This window comes from Neolamprologus brichardi, chromosome 23, assembly GCF_056152115.1.
Source record: "Neolamprologus brichardi isolate AB-2024 chromosome 23, ASM5615211v1, whole genome shotgun sequence".
Lineage (NCBI taxonomy): Eukaryota > Metazoa > Chordata > Actinopteri > Cichliformes > Cichlidae > Neolamprologus > Neolamprologus brichardi.
In genome coordinates, this window is record NC_142125.1 from 15370762 (window position 1) to 15397072 (window position 26311).

The 26311-nt window shown below is 41.2% G+C and overlaps 1 protein-coding gene across 1 annotated transcript; it reads right to left on the reverse strand.

Annotated features, from left to right (window-relative positions):
• Positions 1-8071: 8071 nt before the first annotated feature.
• LOC102781980 (sodium- and chloride-dependent GABA transporter 2-like) lies at positions 8072-26041 on the reverse strand. The gene is made up of 12 exons (XM_087835604.1): positions 25942-26041; positions 25715-25802; positions 21875-22007; positions 21633-21767; positions 21458-21561; positions 21237-21361; positions 10777-10889; positions 10563-10700; positions 10310-10412; positions 8724-8824; positions 8477-8647; positions 8072-8213 (listed from the first exon to the last, which is right to left on the reverse strand). The coding sequence occupies exons 1-12, from the start codon at positions 26039-26041 to the stop codon at positions 8145-8147; spliced, it is 1380 nt and encodes a 459-aa protein (XP_087691730.1). The 3' UTR covers positions 8072-8144.
• Between the last annotated feature and the right edge of the window lie 270 nt (positions 26042-26311).

A 26311-nucleotide genomic window follows, 5' to 3' on the forward strand; every position in this document is an offset into this window, starting at 1 on the left:
CTGCCTATTATGTGAACACCGCCCTCCAGTTGGACCTGGGACTCTCCATGCCCCTCGTCCTTCTCGCTCCCTCTCCTTCGTTCTCATCTGCCTCGCTAGTGAAAGAGCAGCTGTGTGGCCTGCCTATTACGCGAACACCGCCCTCCGTTTGGACTTCAGACACTCCTTGCCTCCTCCTCATCCTTGCTCCCTCTACATCGTTCTCAAGAGCCTCGCTAGCGTACACTTAGGTCTGCGGAGAACGGGTTACCTGAACACAGCCTTCCGTTTAGACCTCGGACCCTCAGTGTCTCCTCATCCTCCTTTCCCTTTTTTAAAACATTTTCCTCGCTCTCACGCGCCTCGCTGGCGAGCCCTTAGCTTTGGGGAGGGTGGGTTTCGCGAACACCACCGTCTGTGAGGAACCCAGTACCTCCTACACAGACACACACACACACACACAGACACATATACAGGAGGCAGTGAGGAGTAGAAGGAGGTTGTTGCTACGCCTGCGTTGCGAAACCAGGGCTCATTGTGTGTGCGCCCGGAGCAGCTACGGGGGAAACACATGGGAAAACCGACCAGTTTGGGGCCATGGTTTATTCAACGTGTATTTTCAGTGTGGTTTAACTTGCTAATCTGATCTGAAATACTTTCCTTGAATGTGCCTTAATTTCACCTCTTTTTTCTTTCTTCTTTTCTTAGCTTACTAAAAATGTTGGCGACATTCGGATCCAGGGATGTGTGCTGCTTGTGCTACTGGCGTTATGTGGGCAAACTGCTCGCTGTCAACATCGATACAAAGGTAAAGTGCAATCCCAGGGTTGTGTGCTGCTTGTGGTACTCGCTTTATGTGGACAAACTGCTTGCTGTCAACATCAATACAAAGATAACAAAAGAATAGCCTAGTGTAACGTAGTGTTTTATGTTTTTTTTTTTTCTAGAATGATTCAAATGTTACCATCATTTCCCCAACCCCACAGGCTCTGCGACCCGTGAAGAACTGAGACGCCTTCTGGTCGGTAAAACAGGATCGGGAAAGAGTGCATCCGGAAACACCATCCTGGGGGATGCCAACGCTTTCAAAGAAGACGTTTCGCCTGAGTCTGTCACCGACGGCTGTCTCAGAAAAGAGGCAGAGGGCGAAGACGGAAAAAATATCGCTGTGATCGACACTCTGGGGCTGTCTTTTGGATGAAATAGTGAAATGGTGGATTTCAATGGAGAAAACCACTACACCAACGAGATGTATAATATCTGTGTTTCTTGTCGCTGGACCGTTGCCGACCCGCATTCCCTGGACCAACCCCTGTGTTTCCTGAGTGATTGAGTGTGCGAGGAGTGGAGTACGTCATCGTGTTTTCTGTGGAGTGTGGAGAGGAGCGTAAGGAGTGGACGGAGTGCGTGTGGACTTTCAGCGTCTTTTCCCTTTGTGTGTGGACCCCCGGAGCCCGGCTTCCCCCCTCACCTCTGTAAATAGATCACCTGGTGTGCTGTAATAAAGATTCTTGTGTTTCCCAACTCAGAGCCTGCGCGTGTGTCCGTTCTGTCCCGCTGTGACACTTGGAGGATGACTTTTACGCTGAACAATATTACAGCATCAGGAAAAGACTCCTCACGCCTCGTTTCATTCCTTTCATTCAACATCTCCTGATCATGTATTCACAGCCACCGGAGGCGCTGTACAGCACCGAGCACCTGAAACACGGACAATTTGTTGATATTGTAATCAAAAATACAGCCCCGGGGGGGGGGGGGGGTTAAAAACGCACCCCCCCTATTGCGCATGTCCCTAAATGGTATGGCCTTCCAGATTGCCTCAGTTGTATCGTGAGTGTAATTTCAAATAAAATAAAATAAAACTCAGAAGCGTCTGTGTGTTGTATTCTTCTTTTTCTTCTTCTTCTTCTTATTATTATCATTATTGTGATTATGCTGCATTTTCATGTACTGGGGTGTCAATGACCCCCACGCTGCCACAGCAGCTTCTGTGCGTGGCCCCCAAGTGCTACGTTTTCTTTCCCGATCCCCTGACGAACCCATTAGAATCGCTCTGGGGCACTCTTCGACCCCAAATGATTGTTCTGTTTTTTTCATTTTCATTCACCTGTCTCTACTGAGGGTGGGGTACTTTGGGACCCCCGGGGTCTGGGGCTGCCCCGAAGGCGAGCACAAGGGTTAACAGCGGCCTCCCATGGACAAACGTGATAGAGCCTGCCTGAAACTAGGAGAAAAATTGAAACGGGAGTGGCATTCAGGGAGGGAAACGTGGGTGTATGGGGCGCGGGAGCCAACCCTGATGCGCGGCCTGTGAAATACTACCCAGGGGTACTCTGGGACCCTGGGGTTCGGAGCTGCCCCGACGGGGAGCACGAGGGTTAAAAGTCAATTCAGGATTTAATTAATCAATATCGCTTTATTCAAGCTACTCACCTCCCTCTTACAACTGCACTTTCAACTGGACCACGGCCGATCAGAGAGGTCCCGCCCCTGACTATCTCTGATTGGTTTAGTCCACGATAGGGGCATAATGTGTGTCTGTTGTTGACCACACGGAGAGTTGCAGAGATTTTTTTTTTTTTGTTACCCGAACAGAATATTTTTTTTTAGTTGCACCACTGAAAACTTTGGTCGCATTTGCGACCAAATTGGTCGCGCTCTAGAGCACTGTACAAAGTAAAACAGGAAACTCAAACTGTTTTACAAACACAAACTCAGGGACACAAACGGAGCAAGGGGGAACACAGGTAGGAACAATAAAACACTAAACTCCAGAATCAAAGCCTAAGAACTAATACAAAATCAGAATCTGAGGGTACAACGCGACAATGAGCAAGGGCAAACACAGGGCTAATATACACAGAGACGTAATCAGGGAATGGAAAACAGGAGGGAGAAATTATACTAACGAGACAGGGGAGCAGTAAAACTGAACACACTGACAACAGACTGGGACTATCAAAATAAAACAGGAAACATAAAACAGATCACAAAGACGCAGACTTAACACTAAACTAAATCTGCAATAATATCAATAATCAAAACAGTATCACTAAATAATCAGAACATAAATCATAATTCAGAAAAAAACATCAAAACCTAAGAAACAGAAAGAGCTGGGTCAAACTGATCCAGAACCGTGACAAATTCATTATTATCAGTATGTCCTAAAAACTCCCTGAAAAGCCTTCAGTTAATCCAAAATGCTGCAGCAAGAGTACTGACAGGGACTAGAAAGAGAGAGCATATTTATCCTATATTGGCTTCCTTTCATTGGCTTCCTGTTAAATCCAGAATTGAATTCAAAATCCTGCTCCTAACATACAAGGTCGTAAATAATCAGGCCCCATCTTATCTTAATGACCTTATAGTACCATATCACCCTATTAGAGCACTTCGCTCTCGCACTGCAGGCTCACTTGTTGTTCCTAGAGTATTTAAAAGTAGAATGGGAAGGCAGCCTTCAGTTTTCAGGCCCCTCTTCTGTGGTACCAGCTTCCAGTTTGGATTCGGGAGACAGACATTATCTCTACTTTTAAGATTAGGCTTAAAACTTTCCTTTTTGCTAAAGCATATAGTTAGGGTTGGACCAGGTGACCCTGAATCCTCCCTTAGTTATGCTGCAATAAGCATAGGCTGTTGGAGGATTCCCATGATGCACTGAATATTTCTTCTTCAGTCACCTTTCTCACTCACTATGTGTTAATAGACTTCTCTGCATTGAATCATACTTGTTATTAATCTCCCACTGTCTTCCTAGTGTCGCCAAAGTGCTTGCTCATAGGGGGGTTGTTGGCTTTTTTCTCTGTTCGTATTATTGTAGGGTATACCTTACAATATAAAGCACCTTGAGGCTGCTGGGTTTGTGCTTCCACAGGCCCCGCTAGTTTAGAAATGTATTCCTCATGAAGAAAGCAAGACAGAACATCTTCAACCGGTCTTTTACTTGCTAGCGAGGGAAGGCTGGTTGGAACCAGGCTCTTGGAGCTTAACGCTCCTCACCTGTCTCCGACCAACTCCTTCAAAGAGCAGCCCTCCTCGTAGCCTTTTATTCTCATAACAGTTACAGTTTACACAACACAAGCACCTCCCCTCGTAAAACCCCCCTATAGTTACAAAAGACAAGGCACTGTGTGTGTGTCTCTGTGTGCGTGACTTCCTGATCACAACTGTTTTAACAACATCCTTGGTCAAAAGAGGGTAATCTCTCCTACACCCAATATATGGCTCAATTTCTCTATTGGTTCACCATGCACAAAACAGGTGAAGCCATAAAAGGGCAGGAAGTTTACCAAACAACAAACAGAACCTTCACATGGGATGTGTCTGTGATAAAACACTAGAGCCTCCCCCACAACCTCGACAGGCTGGGGAGGGGGACAAAGGAATGTCTTTGATCACACAGTTTGAAACAATGTAGAGATGGTAAGCATAAAAATGACAACATTTAACAATTCACTTTAATAGAGGAAAGTTTGGGTAAGTTTGTAGGTCCGTCATATGCAGTGTTGGGGAGTAACGGAATACATGTACCGCCGTTACGTATTTCAAATACAAAATATGAGTAACTGTATTCTGTTACAGTTACCGTTTAAAAAGGTGGTATTTAGAATACAGTTACTTTGTTGAAATAAATGGATTACACGGTGGTACTTTCCTGTTTCATATTGTGGCGGGTCAGGACTGTTTGGGTTTTGTTTGACAGCTACGTTCTGTTGTTCCAGGCGGCAGCGTTGCGGTTACCATGGTTACAGGGTGACGCTCTCTCTCTGCGTGTTTCCTGGGTGAGAGAGCGCCTTTTTGTTGTTGTTGTGCTAAGCTAATAGGCAGAATGCTACAGGTATAGCTCTAAAGAATGTAGCATCATAGGCAGTGTAGTCCGTGCTGCAGGGAGAATAGACTGCCATACACGTTATGTGTCTGTGAGCGAGGGAGGGAGAAAAAGGAAAAGTACGAGCTGTCATCGAGCAAAAACGGGAGCTGGAAGCATGTAAATATAATAATAACCACTGCAGCCAAGAAGAGTGCCTGACGAGCCCAGTTGTAAGTAAGCTATTAAGACTCGGCTGTACACCGTGTTCGTGTTTTCCTCCAAAAACAATAAGTTCCGTTGGAGCAGCCTTTCAACGCCTCTCTTTGTCTCTCGCAAGCAAAGTTGACCCAGACAACAAGGTAAAGCTATTTTTCGGCTACGAGCCCGACACAGAACCCACCGTATTAGCCAGAGGTCCCTTTACTACGGTCGGAGCCGCGGGCCTTCAGTAACAGTAATAAATCACAGCAATAGTACATTCACGTAGTTGTAAACAGCATGATAATATATTAAGTAATCCAAAGTATTCAGAATACGTTACTCTCATTGAGTAACGGAACGGAATACGTTACAGAATATATTTTGGGACATGTATTCTGTATTCTGTAATGGAATACATTTTAAAAGTAACCTTCCCAACACTGGTCATATGTAGCCATAACAGTGAACACCATCCCCGCAAATACCACAGCCATGGAAGCACATTCATTTTCATTCCACTTGTCACATGTACACCACTTTGTATTGGTCTTTCACGTGGAATTCCAATAAAATTGATTCATGTTTGTGGCTGTAATGTGACAAAATGTGGGAAAGTTCAAGGGGGCCGAATACTTTTGCAAGCCACTGTACATCATATCAAGAAGGGCCTGAGTAAATCTCGTTATCTCAGCTGGACATTTGTCAAAGCTGAGAAGTCACCTAAAGAAAGCTCCAGGCGATCCAGAAGACAAGAAGGACCACTGCTGCTTAAGTAAAAACTCTCAGTGATCCCTTGTGTGTCAGGAGTATTGGAACCGGTCAGACACATTTTCTCTAAACACTGCATCTCTGTGACTTTCAAACCCCAAAACACGCTGTTCCAAAAATTGGTCCACCCCAAGGATCCCCTGGCACAAAAAGTAATATAGTGTACGCTGGTCAATGTACGTAGAAAATATGTACTTGATAGGCTATACGTTATAGATAATTGCTCAAAGATGGCAAAGGTGTTCTCAATGTATAGTTCCCTTATGCTACCTATACCTCTGATTTGTCAGGCCTCAAATTTAGTATCCAACAAAGATGGTATAAAAATGTGGTTATTACTTATTGGAGAATAGGCAAAAATATTTTGAATGCCCAAGCATTTAATGTGCAGAGATTGACTGATGATTATATTCCTCTTCACATTGTTAACTATAGTCAGGATGCACATAGTAAGGCAGGGAGAGAATGTGGCCTACTTGTATTAAATTAAATCGGGAGACACGTTGGGGTGAGCCATTTCAGTTTTTTAACCACAGAGAAGTGGCATTTAAGTTGGCAGCCTGGTAGTATGAGTGGAGGTTCAACAGAGACAGTCCACCAAACTTTTTTGGTCTTTCTAGAAATTCTCTTTGTGCACTGGGCTTTTTGTTCCGTATAAATGGGGAGATAAAATGATTAAATATTTTAAAAAAGGATACTGGTATAAAGACAGAAAATCTGACAAACGATCCCTGTTGGAATGGTCTGTGTCCTTGCTGGTAATCTTAGGCCTTAGTCACCAGCACCTTCTTGTGGCCATGAAAAACTGATGGCTGCAGAGTGACTTTACTGAATGTTTTTGAGGTGCGGAACCAATTATAGACAGCTGATTATCAACGTGGCGTTGATTAGTTCATTATTGGAAGTCCAGGAAGACCACAATATGTGAATTTTTAACATTGTGTGTCTGACAAGAAGATCAGCAACACGGACACCACAAGGGACCGTCCTCTCCCCTTTATCTTCACCCTCTACACCACAGACTTTAGCCACTGCACAGAGACCTGCCATCTTCAGAGGTTTTCTGATGATACTGCTGTGGTTGGATGCATCAGTGAGGGTGATGAGACAGAGTACCGGGCTGTGGTTGACTCCTTTGTCATGTTGTGTGAGCAGAATCATCTGTAGCTCAACATGACAAAGACCAAAGAATTGATTGTGGACTTCAGGAGGACCAGGAAACCCTTGACCCCTGTTTCAATCCAGGGGGTTGATGTGAACATTGTGGAGAACTATAAACACCTCGGAGTACACATACTGGGCAGGGTTAAAAACACTTGTACATCATTGCAAGGCCATTGCACAGGTCGGAATGAAATGAGAGATATTATTAGAAGACTGGTGTAACTGGATGGCTTAAAGTTGTGGGTGCAGTGCCAAAACTTGGTCTTTTGACTAATATTCTTATTCTAGGATTATTTGGGGGGGGGGGGGGGTTATTGATATGGAGCACCCCTTCTCTCCCCATGTTTTCTCAGCAGTGTGCACACAGAGCATTCATGTTTATTGCATGTATTTCTCTTGATAGGTGCCATTACATGACATGTCTGTCAAAATACAATTATCAATTGTGTTGATGTTAAGGTTAAATTAACTTGTGGAATATTCCCAGGTTTGCGCTTTTCTCTACAGACACTCAAAGTAAAAATTAACAATACAAACATATCAGAAATAATTCTCTGTCCACTTAGTGCGATGTTTAATATGATATCAAAATGCAATAGCATTTTCATTTTTAATGACTCAGATCTGTAACACAAACATAAGTGTTCTTCTCCACTGGCTCAACAGCAGTTGTGGCATCAGTTGCAAAGGCAGATCACATTATTGTGGAGGAATTTTGGTCCACTTTTCTTTACAACATTGCCTCAGTTCATTGACATTTGCAGACATCTGTTTATGGGCAGCTGTCTTATATTTTTGCTACATTAATTCAGTTGGGTTGATATCAGGACTTTGTCCAGGCCATTGTAACACTTTGATTCTTTTATTTTTCAGCTTTCAGCTGGAGATTTCCTGGTGTGCTTGAGATCACTCTCCTTTTGCATGAATCAGCATGTGCCAGGAAGAGGAATCATCATCTCTCCACCACTTGACAGTTGGTATGAGGTGTGTGTGCTGCTACATTGTTTGTTTTTCTCTGAATTCTCCACTCTCCACTTTGAGCTCCTCTGTCTAAAAACAACAACTAAAATGTGTACAAAAGTGGAAAAAGGAGAAAGAATGTAAAGGAAAACAGAGAAAGTGACATTATTTTCAGCTCCAACTTGTAGGTGTTTTTGGGATCAGATTACATTTTGTATCAGTTGTGTGTGTACTACTGCTACTGTTCTCTGATGATCTATAACTCAGTTTCCCTCTCTTGGGTCTCTAAATTTTCGAGATTAGGCTGGCACAGATGCTGGAAACGCTACAAAATGGAGAAATATTTGGTCATTATTTAAAACTTTTATAACAATTCTAAAAAGCTATTATCATTATAATAATTTCTATTGTGTTAAAAATTACCCAGTAAACATGAAAACCATACATTTTTATTTAACTATATATTTAATGTTAAAACACAAATAAAGCCTATTCATTTCTTTCTAAGTGAACAAGCTTTCAAATTCAGAAATGGGTAAAATAATTATTTCCCACACTGTATTTAATCTTATACCACAATCATCCCACCTGACTTAGGGTCCCAGTCCCAGTGCCCAACCTATACAGGGCCCATCCTGGAACAAGCAGGATGGAGGAGAGGGCCAGTATCCACCCCAGCACATATGCCCAGGATGGGTAGATGTACCACCGATTAAAGGTCAGAGGCTGGTACTCGATTAAAGAACATATAAAAGAGCCCTGAGAAATCAAAAGGAGATGGTTTAGTTGTTGTAGAATTTTGTGTTAACATCTTAGCATTTAAATCCCAACTCACCAGTGAGACCAGTGGTGTGAGGTAGAGCCAGCAGAGTTTAAAGAAGTAGTTGGCTCGTGTTCCTGTCATGTCCTTTATTATGTCATATAACTTATCTACCCCTTAATAGGAGAAGAAACAAAATAAACAACGTATAAAGATCACACTTGGTGTCAATGGAACTCAAAATGTGGTCATAAATATTTTGTACTTGTAAATCAGTTTCATATGTGTAAAAAAGATTTGTATGTGTAATAAGAATTTGTGTGTGCATAAAAAAGATTTGTATGTGTAAAAAAGATTTGTGTGTGGACTTAGCCAAAAAAAACCCTGCAAGTTACAAGTACGAATTTTGACCCTACTTTTCTTCCTTTCATCTGATTGGTCAATGTCATGTCAATCACAAATGTAACAATCCAATCAGAGAACAGATGGGTTTGGCTGTCTGAGGGGCGCCTTTTTGAACTGCAGGTCCTTGAAGGGTAATACAGTTTGAAGCTGGAGGATCTCTATATAAATATCCGATAGCAGCTAGGTCCCCTAACTTTCAGCAGCTGTTGAAAGGATAAAGTTGTGGTATATCAGTGGTTAGAAATACCATTATTACTTTAGGATTAGTTTAACACAAAGTCAGGGCTGACCCGGGACCATTGCTGTGAGTCACAGTGCGCAGCATAAAGGTCCTTTCACATCGGACGCAGGATGTGCTGCTAATGCTAACTGCTAACTAAAAGCAAAGGATCCAGAATTTGTTGCGCTGGCTGCTGGGCTCTGTGGGTTTTTGCAGCAGCTCTACTTGTACTAGATGCACCTGCTCCTTGTCTTTTCTATCTCTGACTTTATGTCCTCTACAAGAGTTTCTGTTTTTTTGCTAGTTCTTCAAATGTTCAATAAAAACATCTATGCTAATTCATAACGAAGAAAGCTTTGTAATGAAGACTGTCATTTCCAAAACACTGCCCGCCCCCACCCCGCGGTCCGCAGCACTGTTGAAAAGGCTGTGGAAGTCCCTATATTAAACACGTAGACCTTTTTTTGGCTAAGTCCACACACAAATCTCTTTTACACATACACAAATCTCTTTCACGCATACACAAATCTCTTTCACGCACACACAAATCTCTTTTACGCACACACAAATCTTTTTTACGCACACACAAATCTCTTTTACGCACACACAAATCTTTTTTACGCACACACAAATCTCTTTTACGCACACACAAATCTCTTTTACGCACACACAAATCTTTTTTACACACACACAAATCTTTTTTACACATACAAATCTTTTTTACGCACACACAAATCTTTTTTACACATACAAATCTTTTTTACGCACACACAAATTCTTTTTACACATACAAAACTGATTTACAAGTACAAAATATTTATGACACATTTTGAGCCCATAGGAACGCTGTGGATGTATTTTTTTTACATAAAGGTTAAATGACAGCCAAAAGAGTCATAATTAGTCATGTAAAGACTCCATTATAATGTCCTCACAAGTGTCTGCAAGATTTGCTTCTATATATGAGAACATTTCCCTGATCATGTCATCATTACGACATCATTAGTGTGAGATATAAAAAGAAGAGCACACCTACCAAATATCCAACCCAGTGCCAGAGTTTCAAACACACATAGAAAGAGGATGCAGGCTCCATTACAAGCATAGTAGTCAAACAACTGGAACACAAACACCCCTCCCTAGAGACAATGTCACAGATATTTATTTTGTATGCATTTAGTTTTGTTACTAAAATCTGAAAATTAGGATATGTAATATTTAATATTTTCTTTCAGACCCACACATACATTTCCAAAACATTTTTTGGCAGTGATACATTACATACAAACCTCAGAAACCATGACAACCTGAGAGAAGAAACATATCAGGCAGAAGAGAAGGAGAAAAATCTCCCTTCGGCCGGTCCTGCGCAACACTTTGGGAAACATATCAGTGAAGGACGTCATCACCGCCTCCATGGTAACAAACTGTGCAGAATGGACAAAACACACTGAGTAAATTTCAAAGCATAAATGCAATGTTCCAAAGCTGTGTGTGTCTTACTTGTGTATCCAGACCCAAGAGAATGAGCATAACAAAGAAACAGATGGACCACAGTTGAGGTAGGGGCATCATGGCTACAGCCTGAGGGTATGCAATGAACGCCAGGCCTGGACCTGAAACACAACATGACTGAACACTAAGCTCCTTCTAGACAAAACATGCAAGCCAGAGTCTAATGTTTGTGTTTTAGTTTGTACAGGTTGTACCATGTAATATGACAGCGGGAAGGCACAAAATTAAACATTTACCTGTGTGTGCTCATGTTGACTTAGGGCAGTGGTTCCCAAACTTTTTTTGCTGGGCCCCCCTTTTTGTAAATATTCGCCCCCCCCTCACAAGCACATTCTCCAACCACACACACCCATATTTTGCTCCATTATTATTTCACACCTCAAACATTTAGTAAACAATTAAGCAAATACAAGTAATCTGCAGGTAGTAAGAATAAACGACTAACTCTTTTATGCTGCGTCCACACGTACACGGGTGATTTTGAAAATGCAGCCGTTTCGTCTACACGTAAACGGCGTTTGGAATCACCGAAAACGGAGATTTTTTAAAACTCCTTTTTTGGGTTTACATGTGGACAAGGAATACAGAGTTTGTCACGCAACGTTAAAGGTATGTGCCTTTTTCCACGTCACGCTGTGCGCCACGTTATTGTTTACATGAGATGAATTTACATGCTTACATACACATGCAGTTACTGTACCTTTATTTAGAAAGGCAGAGGCGTCACGGTGTAATTATTTTACATGTAGTTGTTATTTTTTTCCTGTGTAATAATATTCAACATTTCTATCAATACATTTTTCAAAAAATGCCTCTCTGTGCAAAATGGGTTTAAACACATGAACAACTGTGGGATACTGTTTGTCCGTGATTTGAAGAACCCAGCCCTCTCGACGCAGGGGAAACCAATTATGCAGGGAGACCTACCTTGGCACTTGTGCAGGTGAAACCAAAGGGAAGATATGCTTCACCATATTTTCTAGTCTTTGGCTTAGAATGAAATTGGTTTGGAAACATATTCAGCTATGCTTCATCTCCTGCTTTGCATTTGTGTGGGCGCCCTGTGCTAGCAGTGTCCAAGCGTTGTTTTGTTTTTTCCCTTTTCATGCCGTGCCATTTGGGGGGCGCGGCATGAAAAGGGAAGGACATGAAAGGGAAGGGAAGGACATGAAAATGTCCTTCAGTATCAGCACAGATACTGAAGGACCCGTCCCATCCCGGCAACAAACTGTTCCAACTTCTGCAATCCGGTAGATGGTTCCGCATCATTCAGTCAAGGACAGAGAGACTCAAGAGGAGCTTCTATCCCCAAGCCATCCGGGCCTATGTACAACGAAAAGGGACCCCAGACCTGCTCAAAAATATCTTCTCTCCCTTTAATTCTATACGTAACCTGTTCATATAATGCCATCTTGGACATTTGTTCAGACCATTCCCTGAAACAATAGGGGCTAGATGACTTCCAGCGCCTAAGTATTATCCTGCATCCTGTTATGAAAGCCAGACGCATCCATAGTCCCTGTCTTCTAGAGAGGATACTGTTGTCAGGTAACAGACCCAGGACACACAAATCTGGAGACTTAGAACAATTAAGAAGATTAAAAATATCTTTCACCAAGTTAATGATCCCGTCCCACAAATAATCATTTTTCCGGCATGCATACAACATATGAACTAGGGTCCCAGCTTCCTCCTGACATTTCCAGCAGGTGTCACTGTCAGCAAGCTTCAACCTGACTAATTTACTGGAAGTCCAGTAATTTCTGTGAAGCAACTTGTATTGGATAAGCTGAGACTGTGCTTCAGGTGAGCAAACATACCATGATGAAACCAGCTTCTTCCAACTATCCTCTGAAATCTGAATTCCCAGATCCTTCGCCCAGCACTGCCTAAGCCCCTCCAAATTGGGAGAGTGTGCCTCTCTGTAGATCCTGTAGAATTTGGATGCCCTGATTCTACTGATACCCAGAGCTGCAAACACCTCCTGAATACTAGATGGAGGGTCTGGGTTATTATTCAAAATGGCTTTAATACAGTGTCTAACTTGAAAAAACCTCCAAATTTCCCTTGCATCCAGATTAAATTCTTGTCTGATTTCCGCAAATGATTTCATGCCAGTCTGCCCAAATAAATCCCCCACCTGATTCATACCTGCCCTAGCCCAGCCCTCCCACCTGACCGGTTTCTTACCAATTAATATATATGTATGTGTGTTTGTCACTATGTAATTATTATTGCCTGTTACCTGTGGTAACGCAATTTATAATTAATATATATTCTGTATTCTGTTATGAAGGTTCTATTTGTTGTTGTGAGCTGCCATTGAGATGCTTGCATGTGCCCGGGGTTGTTGACGGTTTGTTTGGTTGCAACGATGGGCGTAGCTGTGGGAAGCTTATTGTTTTTTGTTGATGAGTGAGTATAGGGGTGGGATTTAATAAGTTTTCTTCGTCCTACTCCTTTTCAGGTAATTTTTGTTTTTTGTTTTGTGCACTTTATATTTAATATATGTATTTTTGTTGTGCCTGAAATGAACAAATAAAATGAAATTAATGAAAAAAAAATATTTTCTTATTATACCAGATAGAGGCTCTAGAGGTAAGATAGGGGCTAGTGTTGATAAATTGGTGACCTCTAAACCAGGTCTCTTGTATGAAACCCAATACTGGATCTTTAGACGGTACTGGTCTTCCCCTCTGAGTGAGGAAGGCGTCTAAAGACGAGGGAGCCACAAGACTTCCCTCAATCGCAACCCACGGCTTCTCCGTAGGGGAGTTATTTATCTTAACTAACTGAGAGAGAGAGAAAGCATAATGATACCAGACCATCTTGGACAATGCCAACCCGCCACTGTCCTTAGCAGCATATTATTTGGACCGATTAAAAGATGACTTTTTGCCTGCCCACACAAAACCCTCCACACATGTATTATAAAGCTTTAGCAAGTTATGTGGGACTGCTATAGGTAACATATGGAGAAAGTACTGGAATTTAGGAGTAATAATCATCTTCACCAGGTTAATTCAGCCCAGAAGGGACAGATTTATTTTGACCCAATTCTGCAAAAGCGGACGAATGTTTTGAATCACTGGGGAGATATTTACTTGCATTATGTTATCTAAACCAGGGGTCAATTTAATCCCCAAGTAGGTCAAACCCTCGGGCATCCACTTGAACTGCCATGAGCTCCTAATGGCTGGAGGACACAGTTTAGAAATGGGCATAGCTTCGGACTTAGACCAATTTATGGTGTAGCCAGAAATTGCAGAGAAAGAATCAATAATTGAGGAGATTGCAGGAACCGCCTATTCTGGGTAACTTGATATCAATAAAATTTCATCTGCATACAAAAAAGTTTTATGTTCTTCTTGACCCATATCCACCCCTCTGATCTGCTTACATTCACGTAGTGCAATAGCCAGAGGCTCCAAAAACAGGGCGAAAATGAGAGGTGGTAAGGCTGAACCTTGTCTAGTGCCCCGACTTAATGAAAAGGAGGGTGACATTATCCCATTGGTAGTAACTGTAGCCATTGGATCTGTGTATACCACCTGAATCCACTGCCTGAAAAAAGGACCAAAACCGAATCTCTTCAACGTATAAAACAGAAAGGGATACTCAACTTTATCAAAGGCCTTCTCTGCATCTAAGGAGAAGGCGACGACGGGATCTAAATTATTCCTGCTCTTCCAGAATATATGCAATATCCTATGTAAGTTATCTGCAGAACTTCTGTTTTTCACAAAACCGACCTGATCCCTATGCACCAAGCAAGGAAGAACCTTCTCAAGCCTCAAAGCTAGTATCTTGGTCTTTTCGTCCACGTTGATTAATGAAATTGGATGGGAATTCCCACAATGCTGTGGGTCTTTCCCTTTTTTGTCTAATAACGTGAACACTGCCGATTGTATACTAAGTGGTAATCTCCCCCTTTGAAACGCGTCTTGATACACAGACAGTAGTCTTGGAGCTAATTTACTCACAAACACCTTATAAAACTCTGATGGAAATCCATCATTGCCTGGAGATTTACCCAATCTAAGGCTACCAAATTGCCTGCTTAACTTCAGCTAGTGTGATCTTACCTTCTAATACAGTTCTTTGGTCTTTGGACACGCTGGGAATTTTAATAGAAGAAAAGAAATCTGACAACATCTGTTCCTCCATTGGAAGTGTAAAGCTCCTGATAGAATTTAGTAAAAGCATCATTAATTTCTTTTTTACTGGTGGTCAACTTATTATTATTACTACTATCAAAAATAGATGGTATAAGGTTGCTAGATTTTATCTGCTTAACCCTGTGTGCCAACATTTTACCTGTTCTCTCCCCTTGTTCAAAATACTTTTGATTTAGGCAAAACATTGCATATTCAGCTTTTTTCTGCAGTATGCTGTTCATCTCAAATTTAAATTTAATTAATTTGTTCCATAATTCCCTCTCTGGGTGCAGCATGTGCTGTTTTTCGAGCTCCTTGATATCCTGTTCCAGCTCCATCAGCTTGTCCCTCTCAGCTTTTTTAATCAAGGAGCTATACTGGATAAGGCGCCCCCTCAGGTAGGCCTTTAAAGCATCCAACATCGTCAACAGAGCCCACATTGCACACCCAAAACTCCTTCATCATTTCCCTTATACATTCCCAATGACCCTCATTCTTCAATAATGAGTTATTCAGACGACACCTAGGTGACGGTTTAATATTATCATTACCAGAAAGAACAAGGTCAATGGGAGCATGATCCGTTACAGCAATATTACCAATGGAGGACCCAATAGTTTGACTCATCAGAGAGCGAGACATCAGAAATTAATCTATCCTAGAGTAGGTTGAGTGAGCACCTACTCTAGGACCTTTATCTATATCTGATTCTTTTAACTTTGTCCAATACGTCTCTGGTCCAACCCATTTAAAAGGCCATGCCTTGGACCTTGTCTTTTCCTTGGACCTCAACATTGGCAATGTGTTTGTTGAGGATCTACATTTGAGTGATCACAACTGTGTATTTTTTAAACTCAATTTTAGCTCTAAACAAACCCCTGTGAAGTTAAAAACTCATAGACACATAACAACTGAGACTACTGCTGAGAGGTCCTTGAGTCCTTGGGTTGTGAACCTTTTTAATGTTTCTCTTCAGACTGGGGTGTTCCCCAGCTTTTTTAAACAGGCCATTCTGGAACCAAGGCTCAAAAAACCCAATCTGGATCCAACACTACTTCGACATTTTAGAAACTCCCAAACTCCCATTTATGCCAAAACTCTTTGAGAAGGCAGTTGCTGTCCACTTTACAGCATACTTGGAGAAACACAACATCTTTGACCGTTTTCAATCTGGGTTCCGTAAATTGCATTTCACTGAGAAAGCACTACTAACGGTGTGTTCACACCGAACGCGATGGACGCGAATAGAGCGTCAGGTTTACATGTAAAGTCAATGGAAAAGCGCGATGACACGCGATTGCGGGTCCTGCGAAAATTCGGAAGCAGATTTGCGTCGCGAAAATGCCAAAACGCGTGAAACACGTGTCAGTGTAGCGCGTCTGGCACGTTTGACTCGCAAATAAAACCACGCACGTGAGTTTTTGTGTTGCATTTTGTGCATACGCGCATTTCGCGTCTACCGCTCGAGTTGGAAAAATCTGAACTCCAGCGTCAAATCGCGCCACGACAACCAATCAGGAGCCTGGTGACGTGGCTCTGACCTAGGTCAAAGGGGCAGATCCAGCCAAAGCCCTTCATACTTCATTCAGTATGGAGGAAAAGCTCGTCAGTGCCGTGGCCCAGAGCTATATGATGCTAGCTACTACTTCTATTGAGACAGGAATAAAAAGGACCTAGCTTGGAGACGCATAAGTGAGGAGATCGGGCAACCTGGTAAGTTCATTCCTTCTTTTTAATTTTCAGACTGACCCGATGAAGCCGCGCAAAAGCTAGCAAGCCCGCCTACTGTCCAGCTATTTTCCCACTGATGTACAAATACCTTTCCGCTAACAAGATAATGCGTTTATTCAGAGGACATCTGCAGGAGAAAGTGGAAGAGCCTCAGGGACACTTATAATAAGGAGAAGAAGACAGAGAAGGAGAAGAGGAGTGGGTCTGCAGCAGGATCGGGGAGAAGATGGAAGTTCTTTGCGGTCATGGGGTTTCTGGACCCCTTCCTCACCCCGCGGGAGACAAGTGGTAATATGGTGCGGACCGTGGAGAACTTCTCCCCCGAGGACCAGGGACAGCCCAAAGAGGCAGCAGGGGAGTGTCAGTCAGAAGGTATGTTTGCAATGAATTAATGTAGGCAGTTAATTTATGCGTGTTGTCATACAGGAATATATTTTGTTTATTAATAAATATACGGTATACGGTAGTCCCGCTGTTCATCCGTCACTGCCTCGGCTTTTCGCTGATTTTTTTTTTTATTGCACCGTACAGCTTTCAACGATGCGCATTGCATTCTGCAGCCCAAATGACAAATCTCCTCCGTGTCGTGTCTCCTGCGCTTGCCAAACTTATCATGTTTGGTTTTGATAACCATCACGTCCAATAGAAAAAAACAGCACAAAAACACTCATAACTATGACCCTCATTCGGAAATAGACACCTGCACCGGGAGCAAAAAAGGCGCACAAAAGTGGCGCCGCAGACGGAGAAAAAGCGCGGCTTAATACTTTTACGTTTTAAAATCGACAAAGGTTTGCACTTTGAGAATCAACTTGTGAGAACTGTGACTACTGTTCATGTGCTGCAATAAATGAGAGACCACTGTGTATAATAATAAGTATATAAGTATATATAAGTATATAATAATATAATATTCTCTATGACTATTGTCTTCAACCTGTTAACATTTAATATTGTCTTGATAGAGTCAAGTAATCATGCAGCAGAGTCCTCCCCTGTCTCTTCTCCTGGCTCCCCAGTCCCTGGTCCCTGAGCTCCTGCTGCTGCACCCACAGGTATGAACATCAAGCACTGATAGCTTTTTACTTGCTTGAATTCCCTTGTGATCACCTTTACTAAATATCTACAACCAATCTGTTTATATCCTGTTTTTTTCAATTTTGAAAATGAAAATCTAGTATCAATCTAGTATCGGCTCGGGTTTCAGTCCTGAATATCACGGCACAAGCAGGATTCACTGCACTGTTAATGTTAGCTATGTTATATTGCTGCCTCTGTTCAGTGGTGTCGAGCCAAACGGACTTTAACGTGTGTTTGAACGAGCTGACGGTTCACTTGTTAAGCTGAAAGAAAGATGTTTTAATCACAGGAGTCACACATGTGTCCACTGTACCATCTGGGAACTCTTCTTGTTTAGCACTCGTAATAACACAAACACTAAATCCTCCTTCTCTGGTGCTGTTTTGTAGCAGTGTATACACCTGTGTATACACCTGTCACCTGTCTGAACCTGCACTCTCTCTCTGTTTCTTTCTCTCTGATTGTGGAATAAAAGTATGAACATTTATTTATAAGTTACACTTGTGTTTGAATCCTGCAGCTTATCACACATTTGACTTCCATGTGTCACAACTGCAAGTGTCCAGAGTGAGGACAAACAGAGGGACCCACTGCTGCACATCACCTGTGAGGCTTTGCACCCCTGATGATCCACCAGGACAAACTCAGCAGTGTGTGAGGAAGAGGAGGAGGAAGAGCCAGCAGCAGCTGACAGATGGAGAGAATAGACAGACTGTTCCCTGTTTGTGAAGGACTACTAGGAAAGTTTAACATAACTAATTGTCTGTCCTGAATCAGTCTTATTAGGTAATGTTCAAATAATTTTATCATTCCAGTGTTTGCAGTGTGGGAGAAAGTACTCAGGGCCTTCAAGTTACACACTATGAAAGGCAGCAACAAGTTTAATATTCAAAAACCTAAAGTATGTATCAGCAGCAGAATGGAGCTAAAAATAAATGTTTGTTTCAGTTCTATGAAGCTTTGAGTATTTTGGATTAGTAGCACTGCTGTGTTTGTTGCATCATATTGCTGTAATTGTTTATATGCTTTATATATTCTGAGGTAAGTTGATCTATAGTGTTAAATCATATTCTATAATGATGTTATGTGTTTGGATACTTTCTGCCCAGTTTGACCCATTTAACAGAAGTCAGCCTGTTTAAGGCTCTGATATCTATTCTGTTATGACTTAAAGCAGTTATGACATGGTCTGATTTTCTCACCCAATAAAGGAATATTTAATATATCAGTCTACTCTTCATTCTATCAGAAACAGTTATCACAGCTCGTACATTTGCTTCTTCCACACATATATAAGCATTGAGCCAAATTTAGTAATGCCAACATATTAAAAGAACAATATTTGTCTCTTATATATAATACATCTATATATACACTGTCACAGATACTTGTCTTTAAGTGAAGATTTAAGGTGATAGGAAATATAAATAAATGCAACTTGAATCTTTACTGAAGCTCAGTGTTTGGCAGAGTTCATGTTCACTGCTGTAATAACTAATAATGATTAATATAATATTGGCCATATTATATTTACATTACCAAAGTGAGATGACTTTAGTCTCATGAACAACATTAGCTAATTGTTATTTACTAGCTAATCTTAAATGACTGTTCAGTACAAAAATGAAGCCCAACAATCATGTTTTACAGTCCTGTGGTCTCAGCCTCAGATACTTATCAAATCACACAAAGCTCATGTAGAAACAAATGTACAAAATATGTTCTCCTTCATTTCTGTCAAACAAAGCTGTATGAAACGTTTCCAGCTGTTAGTATCATGGTTGCTAGGCAACCTGGGCAGCGCAACAGAGGCTAGACCTCCCCATTTCACAAGCCTACAAGCCTCGCACTTCCGGCCTCAGCGGTCTTTGAGTAGGCGGCCCTTGAGGACCGTTAAGGCGTACTTTAAGGCTGCAGACCCTGAATTGGGAAACAGTCCCTGAATTGGGATACAGCCATACATACATGTTTTGGTTCGTGCAACTGGTCTGTCCGGTTATTGTCTCCCCAGAAATATTTCCGTTGTCTTTTTTCCTATTTCCGTTGTGCTTTGTGTGCTTTTGCAGCGTTTTTCTTTTTGCAGCGTTTTTCTTTTTGCAGCATTTTTCTTTTTGCAAGTGTTTTCTGAAATTGCAGTCCGTTTGCCCTCTCAGGGCCACCGTAGAATAGTGCTTTTTTTCCAATTATTTTTTAAAAGTCAGGTCAAGGCTCCAAAAGCCCAAAGGCGATATAACAGTTTTTGTTTGCTACATGGATCATTTTAGTTCCGCAGGGTGTCTTTCCTTTTATTATATTTCTTTAAGAGTTCAAAATGTGTTAATTACATAAATAAAATGTAATTTTCTCTGTAGCACTTCATGGATTTAAGCAACACACCTCAGTTGTTTACACAAAGCATAAAGGTAAAAAGCAATATATACAGTGTTATCTTCATTTTAGATGTCAAAAAGTATTTGCGGCTCCCAGTGTTTTCTTTTGTGTGGAAACCGGGTCCAAATGGCTCTTTGGGTCTTAAAGGTTGCTGACCCCTGGATTAGGTATAAGCCTAATAATAGACAGTGTTGGTCAAGTTACTTGAAAAAAGTAATCAGTAACTAATTACTGATTACTTCCCCCGAAAAGTAATCCCGTTACTTTACTGATTACTTATTTTCTAGTTAGTTACTTAGTTACTTTTTAAAAACATAATTTACAATCTGAATAGGTGATAAAGCAATAGATCTTTCAGCCCAATTCTACTTTCTGGCTAATCCATCATATAAAATGTAATCAAATGGAAAAAGTCTCCTTTTATAATTTGTGTTATTATATATTTAAACAATTAATTATTGTTTTAATCTTTTAACTTTATGCATCAAGCAAAAATTTAAGGTTTGCCCTGGTGTAGGTGTGCCGCAGCGGACAGTGGAAGAATCCACAAGTTTCTCTGTGAACTTCCCATTCCGTGGCAGTGTACTCGGTGCTTGCTCGGAGGTTTAGGGGTTTTTTCGCTGTAGAAAGAAGTTTTCTTCCCACGCAGTGAACAGCGGACGCTAATGTTTTTGTCACTTTTTACGGAATCAAACTCAAAGTAAGGTCAGTACTTCCACGCTTTAAATGCTGCATGGTTATACTCTCTCCCGCACTCGATATATTATCCATTGTTGATCTGCACACAGCTGTTGCCACAAATGTCGCACTCGCTCACGTCATTGTCATGAGACACTCACAAAAAAAACCCCACGGTTTTAGTAATGCAGTAACGCAGCGTGCTTACGGGAAAGTAACAGTAATCTAATTACCTTTTTTGCAATAGTAATCCCTTACTTTACTCGATACTTGAAAAAAGTAATCGGATTACATGAAATGCTAATAAGCAAAAAAATCATTCAATATAGTTTATTATTATTCTTCAAGATGAAGTGTAAAACTTCAAATAAAGTGTTGAAGTTATGTAAAAATGTTTCCAGAAGGATGTGATTGCATGTTTGTGATATATACCTGACTCGGCCACTTCTGCAATAGGAACACCTTGCTTATGAGCCATGAATCCCAGCACTGAGAACACAGCAAAACCAGCTACAACACTGGTACCACTGTTCAGCAAACACAGCATCAAAGAGTCTCTGGAAATCACAAAAACAAAGTGCAATGTGAAGTCACGGCATTTAGTAATATGGGGATTTTAATACTGAAACTATCCGCATTAATGATCAGCATACTTATAGCAGTTGTTGTTGTAGTTGTTGTAGCTTCCCAGCACAGCTAGGGTACCCAGTCCGATACTGTAGGAGAAGAAGATCTGACTCGCAGCATCCATCCACACCTGTTCCAACAAAGCAACAGTATTACACTTGTCCACCTGCATTAGACACCATTAGAGATTGGAGCTCGTACCTGAGGGTCTATTAGTCGTGAGGGTTCAGGCAGAAGATAAAACATCACTCCTTCTAATGCTCCAGGAAGAGAGAGGCCACGAATCAAAAGAATTAACAACATTACATAGGGGAAGGTAGCTGTGACATATACCACCTGTGGGAAAAAGCAAAATTTGAGGGCATTAAAATGTTTACTTAATATGTACCATATAAATCTCCTGAATATTGTTATTGACCACAATTCTGCAGCTATACAAACACCTTTCCTGTAGACCTGACTCCTTTCCAGATACAAAAGTAGCAGATGATCCACATAGCGATGAGGCAAAACAGCAACTCCCATCGGATGCTACCTATTAGCTCAATGCCCCCTGAGATCGCCAGCACTCGTCGTCTAGAAGTCAATTAAATGCAGAAGTTAAATTTTGTGTGTGTGTGTGTGTGTGTGTATACAGTGTTGGGAAAGTTACTTTTAAAATGTATTCCACTACAGATTACAGAATACATGCCCCAAAATGTATTTTGTAACGTATTCCGTTATGTTACTCAATGAGAGTAACGTATTCTGAATACTTTGGATTACTTAATATATTAACAAGCTTTTTACAAATACATTCTTTAGGGCTATGCCTGCCCGAAAAGACCACCATGTAATCCCTTTATTTCAACAAAGTAACTGTATCCTGAATACCACCTTTTTAAATAGTAACTGTAACGAAATACAGTTACTCATATTTAGTATTTTAAACATGTAACACCGGTACATGTCTTCCGTTACTCCCCAGCACTGTGTATGTATTAGGGGTGCAACGATACACAAAATTCATGGTTCGGTTCGGTTCGATACTTTGGTGTCACGGTTCGATATTTTTTCGATACAAAAAAATGTTCATGCCTTTTTAATTTGTCATTTATTAAATTTTCACGGGACATTCTGCACCACATCTCTGTGCGTTCATCATTTGTTTGAAGCCAGCTCACCTCCTGCAACCACTTTTCCGAGAATACGCGCTTCTTTTGTGGTTCGGACTCCTTCTGACATTTCTTTGGAGGTGGAGGAACATCACAGTAATTGCTTAAAGGAGCTTCTTCGACATCTTTAAGAGTTCTAAACAAATGTCTGTCCTCCTCCAGAAAATCTTATGTACGCAAACACGCGTTGCAACTTCTTATCTTGTGCGCATTTTTTATTTTGACAGCGAATGCGCACCTGCGGACCACTTATGTGCAGCCTTGGATATTTAGCTCGTCATATTGCAGCCACAGAAATTCTTTTGTCCATGAAACCATAAAGCTGCACTTTCTTTTTGCCTTATAGTCTGATTTGTCATAACCTTTCCGTTTTGTGGTAAGCTTTTCTTTGGCTGTCACTTCTTCACCCTGACCTGTCTTATTTGGCTCAGCAGAACTAAAATATATATCCTGCTGCTTTTACACACGCACTCACATAACGCTCAGCGATTCTCTGCGCGATCAACCTCTCACATGTTTAAGCTTGCTGCGGGAGATTTCACTTGTCATGTTTGCATAGTAAGCTAACGATTGATAAGACTATGTCAGAGGAATTGGTGCGCAAATTATCATCACTCACCAATCAGTACTGTCGCTCTCTATACTAGTGATGGGATTTCCGGCTCTTTTTAGAGATCCGGCTCTTTCGGTTCGGCTCACTAAAAAGAGCCGGCTCTTTCGGCTCCGAACCGGCTCTTCAGGTTGTTTTGTTGCTTTAATTAATTTATTATTAACAATAATATTAAATTATGCACAAAAGGAATTACTAACGTTAAAAAAGTGGTTTTATTTATATATGTTTATATATAAATATATGCGGTGGCCCCTAGAGACAAAACACGTACAAACTCCAAAACACATTTCTAGCATGAACTGAACTTCCAAAGCAGAGCTACTAGATCACTGAAATTACACAATTGAAAGCATGTTTGTGTATTTATACACAGGCACTCATATATATTCAAATAATTTAAAAACAATGTTCATTTACCTGTTACTACCACACACCAAATCCGGTCGTTGGTACTTGCTGGCTTGTGTAGCCACTAGGTAACAAAAGCTCAACACTGCGCCTACCATCCTGAAGCACTTCTGTTGACTTTTGTACGTGTTTTGAGTTTTTATGTGCTTCTGAGTTTTTACGTGCTTCGGAGTTTGTACGTGTTTTTACATGTTTTGGAGTTTTTACGTGCTTCGGAGTTTGTATGTGTTTTTACGTGTTTTGGAGTTTGTACGTGCTTCAGAGTTCGTACGTGATTTGAAGTTTGTATGTGCTTTGTCTGTAGGGGCCACCGTAAATATACTTTTATTTATTCACGCCACATAAAATGTAATAAATAAATCATATAATACAAAAATCAACTATTCACATTTCAACTTTTAACTATTTAAATTTTCAGCTTTTTCCTTTTACAAATTTAAAGTGAAACGACACAAAACACTGCAAACCACAACACAATTAAATATAAATTAAAATATGAAAACAAAAATAACATGCATATTCTCTGTCATATGGGCCCGCATGAATAAACTTTCTGAATCCTTTAACATCTGCAACTGAAAATAGTTGTGGATGATTACTATACCTTTCTAATGTGACGTTGTTGTCCCTGGCAAAAGTTTTGCGAGATCACGAGTTAGTTTTGCGAGATCTCGCAAAAGTCCATCTTAATTTTTTTTTCTCCCATGTCCCCTGCGGGGCTCCGTACGCGAGAGAGAGGCTGAGAGAAAGGAAAAAAAAAAACACGTGACGGCTCGCGATAAGGAGCCGGCTCGCGTCGTTCACGTCAAAGAGTCGGCTCTAAGAGCCATTTTGTTTGCGAACTACCCATCACTACTCTATACACAGTTCGCGCGATTGCAAAGTGAAAGCAAAAAACAAGTGCAAATTCAAAAGCGATTTCAATATGTCACATATTGACAGTGGCTCACCGATGCCAATGACATAATTACCCAGCTACATTTCCGAAAGAATGCAAAAGCATTGACATATATTTTTCCTTCCTACGATAGGCCGACGGGCAGGGCAGAGATAGATTTTGGTAGCCCGACTGCAAAAATCGCTATCCCCGATTTTTGCAGTCGGGACGTCGGGCTAGCGATTTTGCGAGCCCTGTATCTGATTGAGGAATCACTCATCTTTGGAAAAGAGAGTTTATTACAGAGAAATGGCTCTTTCCAAAATAAAAGCTATACTATACGCTTCTTCTGGGCTATATTCTCAGCAGCATATTAAACATATCAGGTCCCCATAAGGAGAATCATGTGCTAACGGCTGTCTAAATGACTCGGGTAAAGTTTGTAGCATGCGTGCTTGTTGTTTTTGTCTGCTTCCACTTGTCTTTGCACTAGGATGATGTCAGAGTAAATGTGCAGTCATATTCGTTGTGTTCCCACTAGTGCTGTCAGCGTTAATCTCGTTGAAATGACGTTAACGCCACAACACGGCAAATCTCCGTTAACGAGCTACCGCGGATCGCCCCGTGCGTGGGGCTGGACGGCCAACACGTTAACGAGCTAACTGCGCTAACACACTAGTTCCCACCCATGTAATTGAGCATTGCTGGCACATCCAACATACTGTTTTACTTTTGTCCATGACGCGCTTACCTTCAGGGTCATACGTCACATGAAAACCAAAATAGTTCCAAACGCCAGATCTGAATGAGAGTAGGGGAGGTTCAATTTGCCATGTTGCAAGGAGAGCTTAACTTCTGTCTCACTAGCTTGCCCTGCACTCAGTGAATCTGCGTTCGACTACTCCGCCTAGGCTGCACTGTCGAGCGCAGATCCACTGAACGCTCAACACAGACAGCATCGTCAGAAGGAAAGTTGATAAAATAAATTAAAAATTTTGTATTGTTCGATACATATGCCATATACATATACCGAACCGAAAGCACTGTATCGAACGGTTCAATATTGATACGAGTATCGTTGCACCCCTAATATGTATGTATATATAATATATATGTATATATATGTGTGTATATCTATCTATCTATCTCTGTGTGTGTGTGTGTATATATATATATATATATATATATATATGTAAAACTTGGTATGTTCAGTTAATCTACATAGACATACTCCCAAAATTCAGTGGCTGCTGAAGTCCAGTTAGTCTGGTTGGTCCAGTGAGGAGTTTCATTTTTTGTTGAAAAGTCTACACAGTCATCTGAAAGGATGGTGGGAAAAATGGCCAGACAATAGTTTAAACTACCCAAAAGTTATGACTCTGAGACAAAGATGGAAAACCTATATAAGTACCATAAACCAAAGAAATATTAGCATGCTATACAATCTTTGCATTTTACCTGTGTTCCAGTAGTTGTTGCAAGAGGCCCAGGGGAGCTGAGAGCTGAAGGAGAACACGAGGTAGAGCAAAGCCCAGGACAGAATAATGATGTAGGTCATACAGGTGTAGAAGAGGATTAGTTGTCCACCATAGCCAATGCCTGAAAGGCCACATTTATAGGCAATTTACATATGACTCAGACTTTTTGTTGTTTCCTTTCTTTCTGATTTTCACTTTCACCAGTTCCTTTTGACCATGACTAAATGTGTAACTGCAGTGAGCTGCTACCATAATGCTCTGATTAAATATTTGTATTAACGAGCATTAAATATCAATATTGAATATTTGTCCATCCATCCATCCATCTTCATCCGCTTTATCCGGGGCCG